This window comes from Botrytis porri (assembly GCF_014898465.1).
Source record: "Botrytis porri strain MUCL 3234 chromosome Unknown BPOR_004, whole genome shotgun sequence".
In the NCBI taxonomy this organism is placed as follows: Eukaryota; Fungi; Ascomycota; class Leotiomycetes; order Helotiales; family Sclerotiniaceae; genus Botrytis; species Botrytis porri.
The window spans coordinates 2,281,736-2,300,140 of NW_024066078.1; the positions used below are offsets into that span (position 1 = coordinate 2,281,736).

An 18,405-nucleotide genomic window follows, 5' to 3' on the forward strand; every position below is an offset into this window, starting at 1 on the left:
CTTGTGATTTCAGTAGTTTATTTGCAATCTTCAAACCGCACGCCTGAGTAATAGCATGAACTTAGGGATTTTAACATGCTGGTGTACGCCCTGAGAAGTTTGTCTGTGCAAGCACGTGTCTGCGATTGCAAGTAGCTCTTTTCTTGATCACATGTGTAGCTGCAATAACTTTTCTGGATGTTTTGATTGTCCGCCTTACTGAAGTCAAGTTAATTTTTGCATTGTTCCTATTCTAGAAAGCTCTACACAAGCTTCCTATCTTGAATCTCATAACGAATATTTTAGACGTTATTCATCCCCTCCATCCCATCCTGCACGACAGTGGGAGTTTCTTCGGTTTCTGTGCTAGAAATCGGCTTCAGAGTCCCATTTTGAAAACACCAATAACGGTCAACATCCCATCGAGACAACACACCAGGGTGACTAGCTAAGTATGCATTCATATAACCATCGATAATTTCTGTCTCCGAACGCTTATCCATGCCATGAAACCATCCCAAAACCACATACATACAGCCAGAGAAGTATAGCCCGATAAAGTATAATATGAAGACATTTCTCGAATCGGTAGCTTGTTCAGTAGGATCTAACTCATGAATCCAAAATTTGCCTAGATATATCCCCAGACCGATAAGAAGTAGACAAAGAGAACCAGAAAGCAATGTCTGAGGAGCAGAAAGGGTAATGACAGATAGAGGGCTTGGGAGGAAACATTGTCTCTCAAAATCCCTCTTGAGATCACGAATATCCAAGTCCTCCGGTGAGTAATCATCGGGCTCACAAGGATCAAGCTTGAACCCAACTTCCATAGAAAGAATTCGATTGACTGCCTGCTTCCTCCCTCGTATCCAGTGACGAACGTCTTTTGCTTTGAGCAATCGACCGAGAATTCGTTGCTGAGTAACGGAATAGTATACCGATACAAGGGCAAAGGTCAGACTCATTACAAAACAAGATTTTGCCGTCCAATGAGTCTTGTTCAAAGAGTCCAGCGATAGTCCCGTAATAGCAATTTGCGCTACAATTGCTGCCTTTTTTCATCAGTACTTGGAAGACTTGACGTCGGGCTCAGCTCACAGCTACGGCAATCATGGTACATTCATCGCATGCCATCTTTTTGAATGCAATCGCGTCTTCATCTTGTAATTCGCCAATGATTTGTGCCTGTAGAAGCCATACTGTACGACTTCCATACATCTTGAGAGATATGGCACCAATACCGTACCATCTCCATTGTTGAGCGGTTGGCAAAAGCCTGTTAATTTTGTCGAATGAAAGCATCGGATATATTAAGAACATCAAAGTAGAAAAGTTGGCTGTAATGTGAATTGTGGATTCCAGGTGTATAGGTGTGGAAGTGTGCCGTCCAAGTGCTTCGTTTGCGTAGAATCGGGAGAATATCAATATCGTGGCAATGTATATTATGTGGGGTTGAAAACTTCATGTAATGTTGCACAACTCGAATGGAGTGGCTGTGTACATATTCTCAATACATAGGGAGGACATCTGACTGCAGATCTCAGCCTCAACGCTTCAAGGCTTAAATACGCAGAATCAAGGATGAATATGACATAAACCTTTAACGCAGGCAAAATATCACCGGAAGGTCAATATCTACTCCTTGCCTTGAAATTTCCTTCCAATTCAACAATAACTCAAGTTTGTAACAAACTAATCCCGTGAATCTTCCATCCCCGGTATATTGTTGAAACTCAGAGCAACATGTGTTGATCTTGCTCCGAGCCCCTTATCTCATGTTTCGCTTCGCTCATAGCCTTCAACCCAACCAATTTCAGTTGTTAATTTCGACTAACTCGACTAGAGACGAGAGACGATAACCCTGAGAGTATTTCCAGCGAAAATTTCTGTGCATACCTAGGTATTTTGCTGCAATTTTGCTATTACAAAAAAGTGGAGCTAGGTACGGTCGCTCTCGTAGTTTGAATTCGCGGGCTGTTGCGTGTCATAATTGGTCATGCAATACATTGGAGATATAGCCTTTATAGTGATATTAAAAGTTTGGTACGGTTGTACCTGTAGACGATAATCATCTAAAGCTCAAAGGTACGGCTCTTATAGATTGGCTGTACGGCAATTGTAATGCCATATGCGTGACCTGATGAAAAAATGAAGAACACTAGCCTCTACAGAAATTTTCGCTTAAATATATTGCGGTCATTTTCACGATTTTATTGTCAAAATTGAGGATTATATACTCACCTGAGCTTACAAATTGGGAGCCGTATACATGAGCGCGATATCAAGAACATAGATCGGTCTCTGCTAAGCTTGGTAATCGTGAATGATGCAGCCATGAACAACGATAGCGACAACGCCGTAAGTACTTCCATCCCTACTTAAGCTAAGAAATTCCCATTCTCTCTTTCTCTTTTTTTCTCCTCCATCAAAACACTTCTTCTACAAAAAAATCAAGTCGCAAGACCAACCATCGATTCCGTAAAGACCACTCGACATCTACATCTTAACTCTCAAACCAAACAACTACCCTCAAGTACCAATTGACCACACGCGATCATGAACTATTCAACTGGCTTTGGTTCTTCAAACAATTCGATGGACTCATCCGCCATGATCAACACGAGTGTTAGTTCTAGATCGAATTCACCAAATCTTCGGGCTCCAGGATTGTCATTTAGCTTGACAATCCGTTTGAAGAACCCAGAAACTCTGGATGATCCATACAAGCCGCTTCAATATCCATTGGCACCTGCAGATTTCTATTCTCGTTTTGCTGAAGCTGATACTGACGCCGACATGTATTTCGAAACTGTAAGTTCTTGTCTTTTGTGTTAAAAACAACAGTGCTCTTGCTAACGGTTACGCAGGAATTCAATGACGGTATGGAAGAAGATGAGAGTGAAAGTCAGGGCATGGTTGAAGACTATGAGCCCGAAATGGTGAGACTTGAGCGCGAAGAGACTCGAGGAACCAATTTCATCGATTGCCGACAGTGCGCATTCACTTTCGATTACTCGCGAGCATCATTGTGGGTGCCTGGCTACAAACGTACCCCACCAAAGTCTTTCCGGTATCCAAATGAGAACACGCATCCACAGATCGTCCGATGCCCAGAATGTGCCACAGAGAACTGTATGGGCTGTGAGAACTCCCCCCATGACAATTGCTGCTCATACGCACAGTATCGCGTTGTCTGGCATGCTTTATGCGCTGTCGATGATGCCATCGTTCAGCACCGTGTAGGGTCTTCATACCCCAGAACAAACAATCCTCTTAGTGCTGCAGTAGTAAAAGCCCTTGACATTCTGATTGAGCACATTCCAAAACATGCCACCAACTCATTCGCCTGTTGCGAACTCATCCGAAAAAGCATGTTGCTAGACCAGGTAGCAGTTACTATCCACAACATGAACGAAGAAAATCGGTTCGATACTGTCTGCTTACAGTCTTGGGTATTTGTGCAAATGCTCTCCCAGCGCCAAGATCTCTGCGGCTTGTTGTTTGAAGAGAGACTCCAGTTTTTGAGAAACTTGTCTCCTGGTGTCAGGGTTCTGGGATTTCCTGTTGCATTCTTCAGAATGGAGCAGGTTTTTGACGCTGATCAATATGCGCCATTGACCTATCGTATCTGGCCCATTATTCAACAGAGCTATCAGTCGGCGCATGAATTTCTGCCTTCGAATGCTCAACTGAACGATGCATGGCCCGCTGTAATGTTGGCCCGAAACATTGTTCATCTTCACGATGAGTTGAAACCTAAGTCCTCCCCACCACTTGAGCTCATCAGATTTGTTCAGGGCCAGAACTTGCAATCTTTCGCAGCACGCCTCGAGGAAATGCATCGAGTTGAGGGAACTCAGTATGGGGCCGTCTACACAAACAATAGGACGGGACCATCATCTTGGGTTACGAAGAAGCGCTGCAAAGAGGATCAGGAAGCTGTCAAGGAAGAAAAGGGAGGAAAGCGAAGAAAGACTACGAATTAGGTAGTAGGATACGATTTGAGGAGGAAAGTACTGTATGGAAAGTCATCGGAAGAATGGTCAAAGAATGATGGGAGATAATTCATTGGGAAGAATGGATGGAGGATTGGAATTGAGAGTTTGAACTGAAGAGGACTTTCAGGCACAATTTTCAGATTGTGGAGAGAAATCTTGATATACGCCGGGTGGCAATTGGAGAAAAAGACGTTTGAAATGGATTGTGTCAGATCAAGATATGGGATTATATTTATAGGAATATCTGACACATGGAGAGTTCATAATTAATAATTGATAGAACTTGTTGTTTAGTTAGTTTCTAGGATCATGGAGGGTCACTGCAGATAACCTTACACATAAAGTCTGTCGCCAATGATCACTCATCTCAAGATTCAGTATGTGCAAAATGAATGTGACATGTCTTCTGAAGATTGCAATGCATTATCACTAATAGTAGTGTTTAGCTTTCGATTGTTGGCAACTTGTCAGAATTAACACACCATATTTCCTCCTAATACCTTCTGTTTTCCCTCGTCTACTAGTATTTTGTACATGTCACGAAACTACTCAAAAGTTGAACAGTTGCCATGAGCGTTTTGTTTCTGTTTGAACACTTCCCACACTGTTAACGCATCATTGACTCATGCTTACTATTGAATTCTTGTATCTGGAGTATATATAAGCATGTCCCTCGACCGATAGTGTCAAGAGTTCAAAATACTGATGACTGTTCTCTAATAGAGAGTGTCATGAGTCCAAATGACGGAGTAGGATATTCTTCGAGATGGAACAATTAATCTCCTTCGTCAATCTTTTTATTCTTTTGTTTGTCTGATTGTTGTTTTCTTGTCAATTTTCTGCAAAGAGGTTTGTCTGCAAGTGAAAGATATTAGCTGTTTTGCCACTAATCGAGTCAAAGCAATGAATTTGGTTCTGTCTTTTGACAACTGGTGTTTCTGTTTGATATAAGATTATTGTTTGATGCTTTGCCATGGGTTCTCAACTTTCTTAACTAGCACTTGCTTCCTAAATAATCCTTGGTCTTCTACACGTCTAAATCAACACCCACTTTCAACCTCAGCTTGAGTCTGCTTTGAACATTTGGAGTCATAGAAATGACTCCATCAATAAATCCGTTATTAGGGCCCTTGACTGCAGCTTTCAGTAGTTTACCAAAACTGCAAAAGCCATACTTACCTAGATTATGCATTGAAATTGGATTCACACATGTCACAGAGGCGCCAATTGGCATCCTTCCTTCAACTTCATTTAGTTCACCCAGTGAATAACTTCTAGTTTTTGGATGGCTCGTCTCAGCCCAAGATGACTCGGGTTATCTCCGGAGCTCAAACTCTCTCATCCCTTAACAAGAAACAGGATCACTGGTGGATGCTCTAGGTTGCTTACCTGAGCTTCAAAATTCAGGAAATGAAAAATTAAATGGAAGCTCGAAGACTACAGCAGAGGATTTCGAATTTTCTTTTTAATTCGTAAGTTTTTCAGATAAAACATTCAGAATGACACCCAGAGTCCCCTTAGGATTGATTCGAAAAGATCATGTTGACAAAGTGATGGAATTCTCAACCGTTAGAGCAAATTTCTGTCATAAGATACACTTCGAAATTTACTGCCTTCTTCAGATAGGCTGCGCAGGTTCCTCATCTTTTCACTCTCATCATTGGAATCATCATTTCATCGGATAGTGATTATGGCTATGAGAGTGCTGTATAGCATCCCTGTACTTATATTTAGTCCATAGCTATATCTATTATACTAAATTCAATTATTTCAGCAACCCATATATAACTTTCTTAAATATGATTGAATTTCTCTACCGATTCTATAAAAATAGACAATAAACAATCTTTCAATAATCAGTTTTCATATTTTAAATTGACTTTATTATAGATCTTATAACTATCTTGAAACATTGAAGTGAAGTACTAGAATTCTAGCGAGAAAAGACCCATGACCAAATGGAACTGGTCTCGAACTGTAGTAGGTTACCCAGTTATTATTTCGATACTGCTTCCCCAAACTTTGAGCATGTATATATACTTAAACAATTCACATTTGAACCTTCTACTCAACTCATCATATAACCTACATCTTAATTAAGATCTTTATTAATGTGTAACTATTCTCTCGACTCTACGAATAAGCTTGCGACTCCATCAGGAATCTCAGAGAGATCTTGTGATTAATTCAAGCTCTTTCCACACCTTCAACAACAGAACAAAGCCAGAACCAAGTCGTTTTCCAAGAGAAAATTAAAATATGTCCTCCTACAGTTCCTCGCAGGTCGCAGAACCTAAAGCAAACCCTTGTTTCAACTACCAAGCACCAATACCAAATAATACAGGAAGAAGAGACGGATATTTGATCTTGCCAAACTTCGACACATCCACTGGCCCAGTCAACCAAAAGTTGGCCATTATAGAAAACTCAGAATGCCCAGAGCTACTCAAAGTAGCAGGTCACACCAGCAAAGTAGAAGATGGTGCTGCTTGTTGCCATGAGATGTTTTTCAACCAGCCATATTATGTTGCATCAGGACCCGAAGACAAAAATCCTGTTTTTACCGCGCAATATTTCGGAGAGAACGATGTCAAGAATGTTACATCCGCGTACGAAGCCATGAAAGAGGCTCGCGAGATAGCACACAGAAAGAGCGCGGATCCAAACTCCCAAGACGATATTTCGGAATTTGAGCAGCGAATGGTGGGTAACTCTAAAAAGAAGATTCTTAAAAGAAGAGCATATGTCCAAGGCTTTACAATCACACAGCAGCAGGACGCGATCTGTGCCGCGCCGGTAAACGCAGCGATAATTGAACATGCCGAATTCACTGGAAAACTCAATCAGCTGGTCGCGATAGCTGCTGGCCGTCTTCTAGCAAATTGCGCGCCTAAAGAAGTGTTGGACCGCCTTGCCAAACAGGCAGAGTCTGCTATCCCTGTTACGTTCGGGCATGAAGATAACAAATTCTTCTGTAAGTTCCACACTTCGTCTATCAACTTCTTTGAATATCGCTGACTATCACTAGCAACTGTCCAATACAATTACTCCGGGGTAGAGATTGCTTCTTTAGAGATGAGCCTTGGTAATTTCGGCGCTCTACATATCGATGGAAATGACGACTCAGCAATGTGGACAGTGCTATTAGTATTGTCAAATATACCCGAGAGCTACTGGCCTGGCCGGACATTTATATCTTCGCTTCGGATATATGCGACAATGGGGCCGATGACTGCATTAGTATTCAAGGCGGTTCATCCACATATCAGTTTGGGACCAATTCCCATGGGCGAGTCTAAGCGTCTGCGGTATGCATACCTGCCAGACAAAACCCATATAATGGACCCCGTACTCTATACTCAAAGTAGGTTAGTGGCCGTATGCTACCCTAAGAAACCAGTCATCCGCGAAACACCCGCTCTGCTCCGTCGCTCGACGCCAAAAGTCCTTCGAACAATCAAAGGGGTTCGCAGCAGCCTGCCAGAAGCACATCCAGTAGCAATTGCGGCTTTCGGAACCTTGAGGAATCAGATGGAGTTTTTGGCAAGATTAGAAGCTCATGATAAGGTTAATATGAAGCGCATTAATCCATCTTTGAAGATACCCACGGCAGACTTATTTGTGCAGCTGTGGAGCTGGGAGGAGAATGGTGTTACTATGACACCAAGAGTTTCCCGAATTCAGGCTGTCTTAGACGGTGACGAAGAAACAAGCGAGTGGTATAAGGAATACTCCAAGAAGTGCGACGCTATTCTCTCGATGAGATAGTTTGATGGCAATAAGAAAACGGAAACTAATTGGGTATCTACCGAAAATATTGGGTCAACATTTGTTCATTTGGATCCCCTCGCATCGACTGCTGCTAAGCCTCTTGAAGAATTCAACAAATGGGCCAAGAAGACCAACAATCTTCCAACAATCAAGCGAAACTATGGCAAGCTTCCCTACCTATGTCCCAACTGCGAACTGAGATTTTCTTCCAAATCAAGAGTTAAAATTCATCACAATCTTGCACACATGTACACATATGAGTGGCAAATGCCCCAGCCATCAGTTGATCCAGCCCATCAAGAGAGGGATAGCGAGTTTGACGAAGAAGGAGAAGAACAACTTGCAGAAGAGGCTGATCTAGAGGGTGAGGAATATTCGGAGGAAGAGGGACCTGTTGCGAAAAAGAGAAAGAGAGAAAGCGTCAAGAGAAGCTAAAGTTTTCGGCTTCAAATTACGGTGGATTGACAGTAGGAGTGATATAGCAATTCTGGAATCAGATAAAAAGTGGAGCTTATATTTGATATTATTTATGATATGATACTAACTCAAATGCATCCTGATACTATCAGAAATGTGATATGGTATTAGCAAGTGGCTTCAAAATTCTGCAATGCCATGAAACCCCTTTGTATCATAGAACAACTCGCTTTGTATCAATCTCGTAAAACCTAGGTAGGCTTTTGTGCGCTATAGAACACTCATTAGGGAGCTCGAAGCTCACCGTGGTCTTTTGAATGCTCGAACTTCTACGGTACAGCCTACACAAACATCCTTTCAATTTTCGACGAGATATACTATTTTCTGATTACAGCATGCATAATGAGATATCTCAATCCGCCATTATAAGGTTGAACTTTGTGATCGTTGTAACACATTGAGAACACTATCCTATGTATTCTTCAACAGATATAGTATCCGGAACTTGGATAGTATACAAGAATCTCAAATGAAATTGACCTGGAATATGAACGAAGTTTATCGCAAAAGCCTGCTCATAGCTCGCATTAAAAATTGTTATGGAGAGAAGGGGCAGGTACCGTAGAATGGATTGCATGCAATTCCAACCCTTCAGACCATAACCGATAACTATCATTCATAATCACTTCACTAAAAGTGCATGTTCACAACAATATCATCTAGCGAAAAATGGTAGAGCTGTGTATACGGCTTTTCTGAATCAGGCCTGATACGGCAACATTACCCATATATTCTCTACGGCCAAGTGGAAAATAGCATGTATATGTTGTGAATTCGATTTGATTCACAGATAACCATATAAGCCTTCACGATCTTCTCAACATAACACAGACTATAAAATCATCCACCGCAACAGATAACCTGACAAAATACTAGAAAGAGAAACAACAGACGTAAAATTACAACATCAGTTCAGTACCGAACCAACTCACATCAAACAAGAACGAGAACTACTTCCGCAAATCAAAGTCAACGAATCACATTCAACCGAGCGAACCTGTGCCAGGCCCAATAGATTCAACCAGACAAACAAATCAAACATATCAAACCGCCCAAAATGCCTGCAGATTGGCGAACTGATAAATCTGGAAACGTGAAGGGCATTATTAGGAGAAAAGGCGACCCCAACCCACTAAATTGGGGATATAAAGTCGATGATAGTGTTTTGAGTCATCCAAAAGCTGATATGATCAAGACTGATGTGTCGAAACCAAAGAAAGATGACAAGTGCAAGAGCTGCGAGAAGAAAAAGCAGAAAGAAGAAAAGAAGAAAGAGAAGAAGAGCAGTGCTGGCGGTTGTATGGTATCTTAGGGGATGGTGCAGAGAGGGGAAGGCTATGTATCACGATGATGTTGGTTTTTGGGATAAGAGACTTGAGTGGAGATGTTTTGAGGTAATGCAGAGAAATCGGAGAATGGGACGAGGTCACCCTGTCTATGCATTATGGCAAAGGGATAGGATTTTGAGACTAGATGGTTGGGTTTCTAACGGATATGCCAGAAGCACACACACACGTAAGCTATTTGAGTTCCCTCTTTTGAGGCGAGAATCATCTTACTATCAGTAAAAACGCATAGTAATAGAAACATACTTTGTCTTCACGCTAGTTGCGTGTGCCATAATTCTTTGTCTGATCCATGATGGTGACCATGATCCTTACACCGACCGTCACATATCTTATTAGTTTGTTGAGAATAATAATCCGCGAGGAAAGTCCGTCGTTGAAGGGTACGATGGATTGCATGATGCATCGCTAATCTAATTAATCGTAACGGCCCTACCACCCATGTCGCTCGTAAGGGCCCTGTCGTGTGTCAGAAGCCAATGGTTTGTAATGCAGTAACACAATAACCTCTCACCGAGAGTAAAATCAGAGTCTTTGATTCGTGAGAAGTCTCCGAGCCATCCAAAGGGCCAATAATGTGGCGCTTTGTCACATACCCCATCCTATTTATTCGTTGTGAACTCGGAAATAAAAGATTCACATCACAGCTCTACTAGATACTTTCAAATCGTGGTGAATCATGTATAAATAACTTCTTACTTTAGATGCTGCAATCAAGGAATTATACCCACCATCTTTGCGTTTACATTTTCAACTTCTTTACCAGACATTGAAAAACACTTGCTAAACAACACGCCTTGCCATAGAGCCCCAGAATCAACTCGATATGCCTGTTGTAAATGTTTGTAAACTGGGAACTTGTCCACTCGAATATGGAATGGTACATTACCAGCCTACTCTTTTTGGAAATGTATTCTACCTCGGCATATTTGCTGCACTTCTCATCATTCACATCATCCAGCTATGTCGTTGGAAAGCATGGAGTTTTTCGTGCTGCATGTTCACCGGACTTGTCCTCGAGATAATTGGCTATCTTGGCAGAGTTCAGATGCATTATGATCCTTTTGCTTCGGATCCATTCTTAATGTGTGTCTTTCAGTTATAACCACAGGGTGCATCTTGCTGACTATCAGGTAGATACTTGATATGCGTGACAATCGCGCCCGTTTTCTTTACAGCATCAATATATATGACATATTCTCGCGTAATTGTCCACTACGGGCCACATTTGTCGAGATTTAGCCCCAAGGTCATCTCTATCATTTTCATGGCTGCCGACTGGATCGCACTTATTCTCCAAGCAGCTGGCGGAGCGATTGCAGACACCGCTGCGACAGGAGCCGGGATGAACAGTGGGACAAATATCTTGGTCGCAGGGCTGAGCTTTCAATTATTTGGCTTGATACTATACATGATTGTAGTTGTAGAGTATTCCTTCAAAGTAAGAGGGGAGAGAACTCGAAGGCAAGCAGCAAACTGGGCGGCAGGTGAGAGTAAAATAGGGGGAAGCGAAAGTCAAATGAGGTATCTCTGCTATGGTATGTTGAATTCCAATTTTCCGTTCTTTAACCGCTTTAATATTTCATGGTCGTCATCGTTCCGAACATCCGACTTACAATTCCCTCATGAATCCTCTTCAAACTTCTGCCTTAGATTAGAGACTAATCTCACAACCTGGTGTGCTTGCAGGTCTCACTGTGGCAACTGTCCTCATTCTTATTCGTTCAATATTTCGGGTGGCCGAACTTGCTAAAGGATTTCAGTCGAAGCTTGCCAATGAAGAGATGCCTTTCATGATCCTCGAGGGAGCAGTTATGATAATGGCTACCACAATTATGACGATATTTCACCCCGGGTTAATTATCAAAGGGAAATGGAAAGAATCCGGCTGGGAATTGAAGGGATGGAAGAACGAGCGAAGTTGATCAGATGCGGGGGTAAGGGGGATATGGTGTGATCTGAGTTGGATGGAGTATCAGAACTCTATGCCAGGTATATATGTAGAATATTTTAGATAACCATATTGCCAATGGCATTACAATGGGTATGCCATTGACTTTGCCGAGAAGGTGATATGCCCTGATTGAAATGAAACAATACCGTGGCTGTTGTTGAAATCAATAACCTTACAGCATAGCTGTTTGCAGGGCTTGAAGAGACACAATAATCGTAGGGAAGATCAGGGTTGAAATCGCAATCACGGGGTATTGACACTTGATGGAGACAATTAGGAGGAGAGAGGAGAGACTGAAGTTAATTATGTGAGAAGACGCTTACTTGAAATGGTCTAGCTTGAGGCTAGCGGCCGCACCGCTTGATACAGGAACATCAAAGATTTTTACCCCTTCGATGTAGAAAGAAGCATCATACCAAAACAACAGACAGCCCATGAATCTTTGCCGAAAAGTTGCTCCAGCAAGAAAAGCCCTGAGGATAGGCAATTTAAGAAAGAGCAAAAGTTGTAGTGGCCAGCTGTACCGATCGAGAGAAAGGACCACCCCACACGTGACTATGGATGGTCCAAGTCATGTAGGTCTGGCCTGGAATTTGCTTGATGGCTCTAACATTCTAGTAGGGTCATCATGGTCATGATACACATGCTATGCCCCCACAGGCAATCTGTGATGCTTACAAAAAGTATCAGAGGATGAGTGATGCGGCAGTGAACGATGATCTCGAGATTGTGGATTTCACTCGTGGCTTGACTCCCGAGCAGCAGGAGAAGTTGAGTCCGGTGGGTGTAGTTCCCTCGGAATTAATTGCTAAAGCGCAAAAGGAATTCATGAACACTGAGGCCGAATGCAATTCTAGCCTTCCTGCGGCATGCACTATTTATGAGCACAGTGGATTCCCGGGTATGCTTGACTCAAATACTTATGGAGAAAAATAGTAGCTAACTTTCTATACAGGATTGAGACTATTTCCTACACTTCTTCCACCAGAGACCCAGTCTCTATTTGTGTCCCGACTTCTCCACCGTGAACTGTCGAATCCTCTGCACAAGACGAACTTTCACGATGATTATGATATACCCTACCCTCCACCTCACTCTTCCTTCTTCACTTATCCTCACCAAGCCAAGAACCAAGTCTTTACTCCTAAAAATCCAACCTCAAAACATAAGCCACTCAATGCTGCACAAGCTCTGCAGAAAAAATTCAGGTGGTTAACACTGGGCTCTCAATATGATTGGAACACCCGAGCTTACCCATCTTCTTCTCCAACTCCATTCCCATCTGATATTTCTCGTCTTGTTACCACATTATTTCAAAATGCCTTCACTCCAGAATCAGGAGTTGTCCTTATGTACTCGACTAAAGATTTCATGCCGGTGCACAGAGATGTTTCCGAGGAATGTGAGAGAGGCCTAGCGAGCTTCACGCTCGGATGCGATGGGCTATTTGTTATTAGTAGAGATGTAAGAAAAGGAGAGGAACACATCGATAACAGGGAACAAGACTTGGTCTGTATACGGGTCAGGAGTGGCGATGTGATACAAATGGGTGGAGAGACGAGATGGGCTTGGCATGCTATGCCCAAGATTATGGCAGGCACTTGTCCACCTTGTTTGGAAACATGGCCTGTAGGATCTACGGAAGAAGGGAAAGAACCGAAAGAGTATGAACGATGGAGGGGTTACATGAACGGTAAGAGGCTAAATATTAGCTGTAGGCAAGTGTGGAATTGATTTTGCAAATCTGCTTGATCACGATAAGTGCTGTACCATCTGTATCATGGCCTGTCCTGGTTGATTTGGCTGGGCTTCGAACGATACAATACAGGTCATCATCAATTTTCTAAGCTGTTGTGGCCCGTACGGTTCATACGGCTTACATGTTCATATCTGCTATCTTACCCTTCAGCCTACGGCTAATGATTCTTTGGAATTCATACGGCATATAGTGATTTGATATGCAGTGCTGTAGTACACTTCATTTCTTCTTTTACGTATAAGGGTCTCTCTCTTCCATCAATCCTCTATTTCATCTGCATCTGATCTTGATATCTCACAATCATAAATATCAACTTCATTGGCAAATCAATCAACTAAACTTCCAAAAATTCTTACAATGTCTACCAAAATCGGCAAAACATTCACATCCTTTCGAAAACTCCCACTCGAGCTCCGTCTTGCAATCTGGGAATTGGCAAGGCCAGCCGGTCGAATCATCGAACTTAATCTACTCGAAAGATCTACCATCAAAGAAGAATGGAATGTGACTCAATTTCCCCAAGCTCCTCATCAGTCTGACGACGTAGAGAACGGCGACGAAAATCCGATCACATACAACAGATTATGGGGCTTTAAATCCAACACTTCGATCCCAGCACTCCTACTCGCATGCCGTGAATCGCATGAAGTCGCATCGAAATGGTATCCACGAGTATTCCAATGCTATGCTGACAACCCGCAAACATTGCGAGTCCCTACCGCCATGCAAGGACCAGGTTCAGTCTCACTCCCACAGACATACTTTAATTTCGAGGAAGATACACTCTTCATCACGCCGGAGACATTTCGTCCCAGATACAATGCTGAAAATGACGAAATATCCCGACGCCTCGATAATCTCGCGGGCGCCCCTTTATCAATCACGACAGGAGTTTCCCGGCTGGTGCATGATCCCGATTTCTTGAGAATCGAGAACCTGGCTATCAAATTGACTTCCGACGAATGGACTTTGTACTGGGACGCTCATGCGGAGTGGTTGGCCCAATGTCTGGAGCGTGGATTTCGCAACCTCAAGACGCTTACCATTGTGGTAGATCAACATATTCCATCTCCTTATTGGAGAGAAACACAGGGCGTAAAGATGTCGAAAGAAGATAGAGCAAATCTTGTCTACATGGATAAATTAATCGATGTCCAAGATGCGTGCCGATTCTATCACCCTGATCGCCCGATTCTTGAGCAGGAAAAAACGAAGTGGACAAAACCAAAACCCAACGCCTCGTATTTCACACAAAAACATATCAGAAAATTGACACAACATATGATGGATATTATCAGAGTCGAAGATCTTAAAGCTGGGAAATTGATGTGGGATTTGCCAGAGATACAATTCAAGATTGTGCTTCCCGCGAAGATTCAAAAGAATCTACAGCGGAACAAGCGGCTATACAAAAAGGAGTTTGCGGGTTGGAACAGAGAAGCTACTTCCGAGTCGGAAGAATAGGAAGATTCCTCATGAATTGACAATACTCGCCAATGACAAGTGCTAGATAGGGGGGCTTTTTGCGGATGGATTGGGTTGTGAAGTGGAAAGATCATCACAGGATTTCATATGGTACACGAGTTGACAGTGATCAAGCCTTAACATAGTGACCTCAAAATTATCAGATTCTCAATAATGTGCAAAACATGGTCAAAGATTATGAAGTTTTTGGACCCTTCAAATGGATCAAATTTAAATGACAGAGTAAAACAATGAGATACGTGTAAACCTTACTTTGTCGAGTTATGCTGTTGAGAGTAAAGCTTGGATATTCACATTTGATTGACTCTTTTTAAACCTGGCGCCTCATGCAAGTGCATCGGTACTGATCCTATTGATGGGTGGTCCGCTCGTATGGTGGACCGTTGAAACAACCTCGGATATATCATACATAATATTCTTGTCTTCTGTATAATCTTTTCATTTAATATCTAAAAACTTATTATTCCCTGCTTATATACAACTTTCAATTCGATTCATTCTTTTCCCCCCTCTTCATTGTTTAAATATAGAATGAAAGAGATAAGGAGGAAGGTATTTTTAGGTTTTAGATTTTGAGGAATATAGCTAATATAATTCGCTCTTTTATAAATCGATCACTCTACTTTCGGGCCACCTTTGTTTTGGGCTACCCTTTTATATTAAAAATCGCTTTTTTGGCTTATTAATATCTTTATCAATATATAATCTAATTTAATAAAAATTTGAATATATATAATTTAAGCCATTTTAGGCTTATTCTGAAATTTTTAGATTTTTAGGATTTTTTTGTATTGAGATCTAGAGCTTCAAAATATCGATTTTTTAATTTGTATAGGAATTACATATAAATTTAAAACTTTTATAAAATCTTTAATAACTTTTTAATAATAATTATTAAAAGAAAACTATATATCTTTTTGAAAGTTTTGAATTTAAATTTATATAGAAATTCAAAAAAAAAATTCAAAAAAATTAACAGATATAAAGATATAGTATATAATGAGTTTAGAGTAGTATAAATAATCCCTGTAATTTTAAGGGTATTCTTTTAAATATCTATTTATAGGAAATTTTCTTTTTTTTTCTAAATCCTTCAAAATAAATATTTTATAAACTTATAATAAAACTTTTTAGTTTATTTTTAATAATTTTTATTAAAAATTTATTAAAGATTTTGTAAAAGTTTTAAATTTATATGTAATTCCTATACAAATTAAAAAATCGATATTTTGAAGCTCTAGATCTCAATATAGAAAAATCCTAAAAATCTAAAAATTTCAGATTAAATTCAAAACGATTTGAATTATATATAAATAAATTTTCAATAAATTCTATCTATAAATAAGAAAATTAAAAATTTCATTTTTAATATAAAAAATGACCTAAAAGGAGGGTGGCTCGAAAGTAGAGTATTCGACTTATTTGTTATGGAAGCTGCCTTTAGGGTTATATGAAAGTGTCTAGAAATCTTTTAAGATGGTTTAGATTAAACTTTAAATAGGAATTCAATAAGATTATAATTGATTACAATTCTTATAATTATAGTAATAAAATTAATAATTGTTTTTAAACATAAAGCTTTATATTATAATGAAATTCATTCCCTTATATAAACCTTCTTGCTTAATGTGATCAGTATAGCTTAGTACTGATTTGTTTGTACTTTTATGGCTCAGTGTCTATCCCGCTGAGGTAGACTGAGTCAACCATGTGACTTAGTATTTCAGTCCTATGTCTATATTGCGTTGTTCATAACATTATTATACGTTTCAAGTTTTTATTGAAAATTTTAATTAATATTAATGTTTTTTAATTTTTTTTAAGTATTTAAATTTTATTATTATTCTTAATGTATTTTGATTGTTTAAAGTCTTTAAAGAATTAAATTACTTATTACTCTTGTTTAATAAATATAATTATAAAAACATACTTAACAAAAAGATTATTATTCTCCGTAAAGAGTGACTAGCTTAGTAGTAAAGTAATTCATGCTTATTTCTATTTAGAACCATATTTTAATCGATATTTATCTTTTCAAAGTCTAATTATTTATAAATCTATAATTTATTATTTGTATACAATTAAAAAAGAATATTATACTTTCTTCTTAATTCTTTAATCTTAATATAAAGAAGTCTTTATTTCATTATTATTTCATCTTTTTATTTTTATAAAAAGTAATTCCATTTATATTCGAGCAATTATAATATATCTTTCTTTTTCGATAATACTAATTATCTACTTGTAATAATCTATAATCACTTTGGCCTTCAACAATCTAATTACTTTGGCCTTTATCAATCTATAACCTTTACCTTTTTATAAAGGTTTCAAATGATTTTTGAACTTTTTAGTATAAAGTAAACTAAACAGTTTGAATTTACTAATAAAAGTAATAAATAGTACTTATAGTATTACTTACTTTTTATTAGCATTATAATTATAAAAGAATAAAACATTTAATTAAGCTAATAATTATATATATATAAAACTATTAACTTAGTTCATTTTTAATACTCCTTGAGAGGTTGTAACAAGTCCTTATAGTTTGTTCTTCGGATGTAAATTAATAAATAAATAAATAAATAAATAAAAACATACTTAGCTTTTATCTTAAATATAGCTATAAATATCTACTTCTTATTTATTTATAAGATTAATTAATTATAGAATATTACTACCCTACGAGAAATACTTTTTTAATTAGTTTTATTATTTATCTAATTCACATCGATAACGTAGTTTATTAGTATATAGCCTATATTAGCATGTAGCCCACTTTCATCTCAATTTACACTTTCAAATCTATATTATTTAATAATAATTGAATCAATTAATTAAAACTATTAAGAATCTAATAATTTAGAATTTATTATATTATTTTGATAGATTCTTATATTATAATTTATTCTTTTATATTTATTATAATATCAATTAAAAAATACTTCCCCATTAAAACTCCCTTCTTTTTGATATTTATTATATTAAATTTAAATATCAATCTTTTATTTAATAAATATTTCTTTTTAATATAATTAGATTTTTTATATATATTAATATTTACTTAATATTTCATTTGTCTTTTAAAATATATAAATCTTTATAATTAAAAATGTATTTTTATAAGCTAATCTTTTTATACTTTTAATTAGAGTTAGTATAATCTCGAATATAGATATAAGGGAGCTTGATTAATAACAAGTTATTCGAGATTTAACTAATATTAATTGAAAAAGAGCTTCTATTAGATTGTAAGGAGTTTGAGAGATTTATTAATTTAGATTGAAAAAGGGGGGGGTAAATATATGAATTTGAATATCTAATTTCGAGAATACAATTTCAAAATTAAATAGAATTAAATCTATTCTTTAAAATTTTAATTTTATATTTTAAAAAGTAATTAATTCTTTATATATAGTTTTAAAAGCTATAAAGAATTTAATCTTCAAAATATAATTAATATATATCTTAATAAATCTATTAATTTAATTATTATATAAACGTTTTAGATTATTAAAATAGTTAATATCAAATAATTAAGTTAAATAACTTGAATATAATAGTAAACATAAATATATAATATTATTCTTTTTATAGTATATTTAAAAAGCTATTGATTTATAGTTTTTATACTTA

General features: G+C 38.3%; 7 protein-coding genes across 7 annotated transcripts; 6 read left to right on the forward strand and 1 right to left on the reverse strand.

Annotated features, from left to right (window-relative positions):
- Positions 1–281: 281 nt before the first annotated feature.
- Positions 282–1,281, reverse strand: EAF01_003600 (uncharacterized protein; the record flags this gene model as incomplete). The annotated part of the gene is made up of 2 exons (XM_038911854.1): positions 282–1,031; positions 1,078–1,281. The coding sequence occupies 2 exons, from the start codon at positions 1,279–1,281 to the stop codon at positions 282–284; spliced, it is 954 nt and encodes a 317-aa protein (XP_038773089.1).
- Positions 1,282–2,535: 1,254 nt separating this feature from the next.
- On the forward strand, positions 2,536–3,965 carry EAF01_003601 (uncharacterized protein; the record flags this gene model as incomplete). The annotated part of the gene is made up of 2 exons (XM_038911855.1): positions 2,536–2,790; positions 2,847–3,965. 2 exons carry the CDS (start codon positions 2,536–2,538, stop codon positions 3,963–3,965), a joined length of 1,374 nt encoding a protein of 457 aa, XP_038773090.1.
- Positions 3,966–6,236: 2,271 nt separating this feature from the next.
- EAF01_003602 (uncharacterized protein) lies at positions 6,237–8,183 on the forward strand (the record flags this gene model as incomplete). The annotated part of the gene is made up of 3 exons (XM_038911856.1): positions 6,237–6,951; positions 7,006–7,664; positions 7,746–8,183. 3 exons carry the CDS (start codon positions 6,237–6,239, stop codon positions 8,181–8,183), a joined length of 1,812 nt encoding a protein of 603 aa, XP_038773091.1.
- Positions 8,184–9,282: 1,099 nt separating this feature from the next.
- EAF01_003603 (uncharacterized protein) lies at positions 9,283–9,537 on the forward strand (the record flags this gene model as incomplete). The annotated part of the gene is made up of 1 exon (XM_038911857.1): positions 9,283–9,537. One exon carries the CDS (start codon positions 9,283–9,285, stop codon positions 9,535–9,537), a length of 255 nt encoding a protein of 84 aa, XP_038773092.1.
- Positions 9,538–10,397: 860 nt separating this feature from the next.
- Positions 10,398–11,496, forward strand: EAF01_003604 (uncharacterized protein; the record flags this gene model as incomplete). Its single annotated transcript, XM_038911858.1, has 3 exons — positions 10,398–10,657; positions 10,709–11,109; positions 11,261–11,496. 3 exons carry the CDS (start codon positions 10,398–10,400, stop codon positions 11,494–11,496), a joined length of 897 nt encoding a protein of 298 aa, XP_038773093.1.
- Positions 11,497–11,959: 463 nt separating this feature from the next.
- On the forward strand, positions 11,960–13,259 carry EAF01_003605 (uncharacterized protein; the record flags this gene model as incomplete). Its single annotated transcript, XM_038911859.1, has 3 exons — positions 11,960–12,100; positions 12,147–12,426; positions 12,481–13,259. The coding sequence occupies 3 exons, from the start codon at positions 11,960–11,962 to the stop codon at positions 13,257–13,259; spliced, it is 1,200 nt and encodes a 399-aa protein (XP_038773094.1).
- A 382-nt stretch (positions 13,260–13,641) lies between these two features.
- On the forward strand, positions 13,642–14,748 carry EAF01_003606 (uncharacterized protein; the record flags this gene model as incomplete). The annotated part of the gene is made up of 1 exon (XM_038911860.1): positions 13,642–14,748. One exon carries the CDS (start codon positions 13,642–13,644, stop codon positions 14,746–14,748), a length of 1,107 nt encoding a protein of 368 aa, XP_038773095.1.
- Between the last annotated feature and the right edge of the window lie 3,657 nt (positions 14,749–18,405).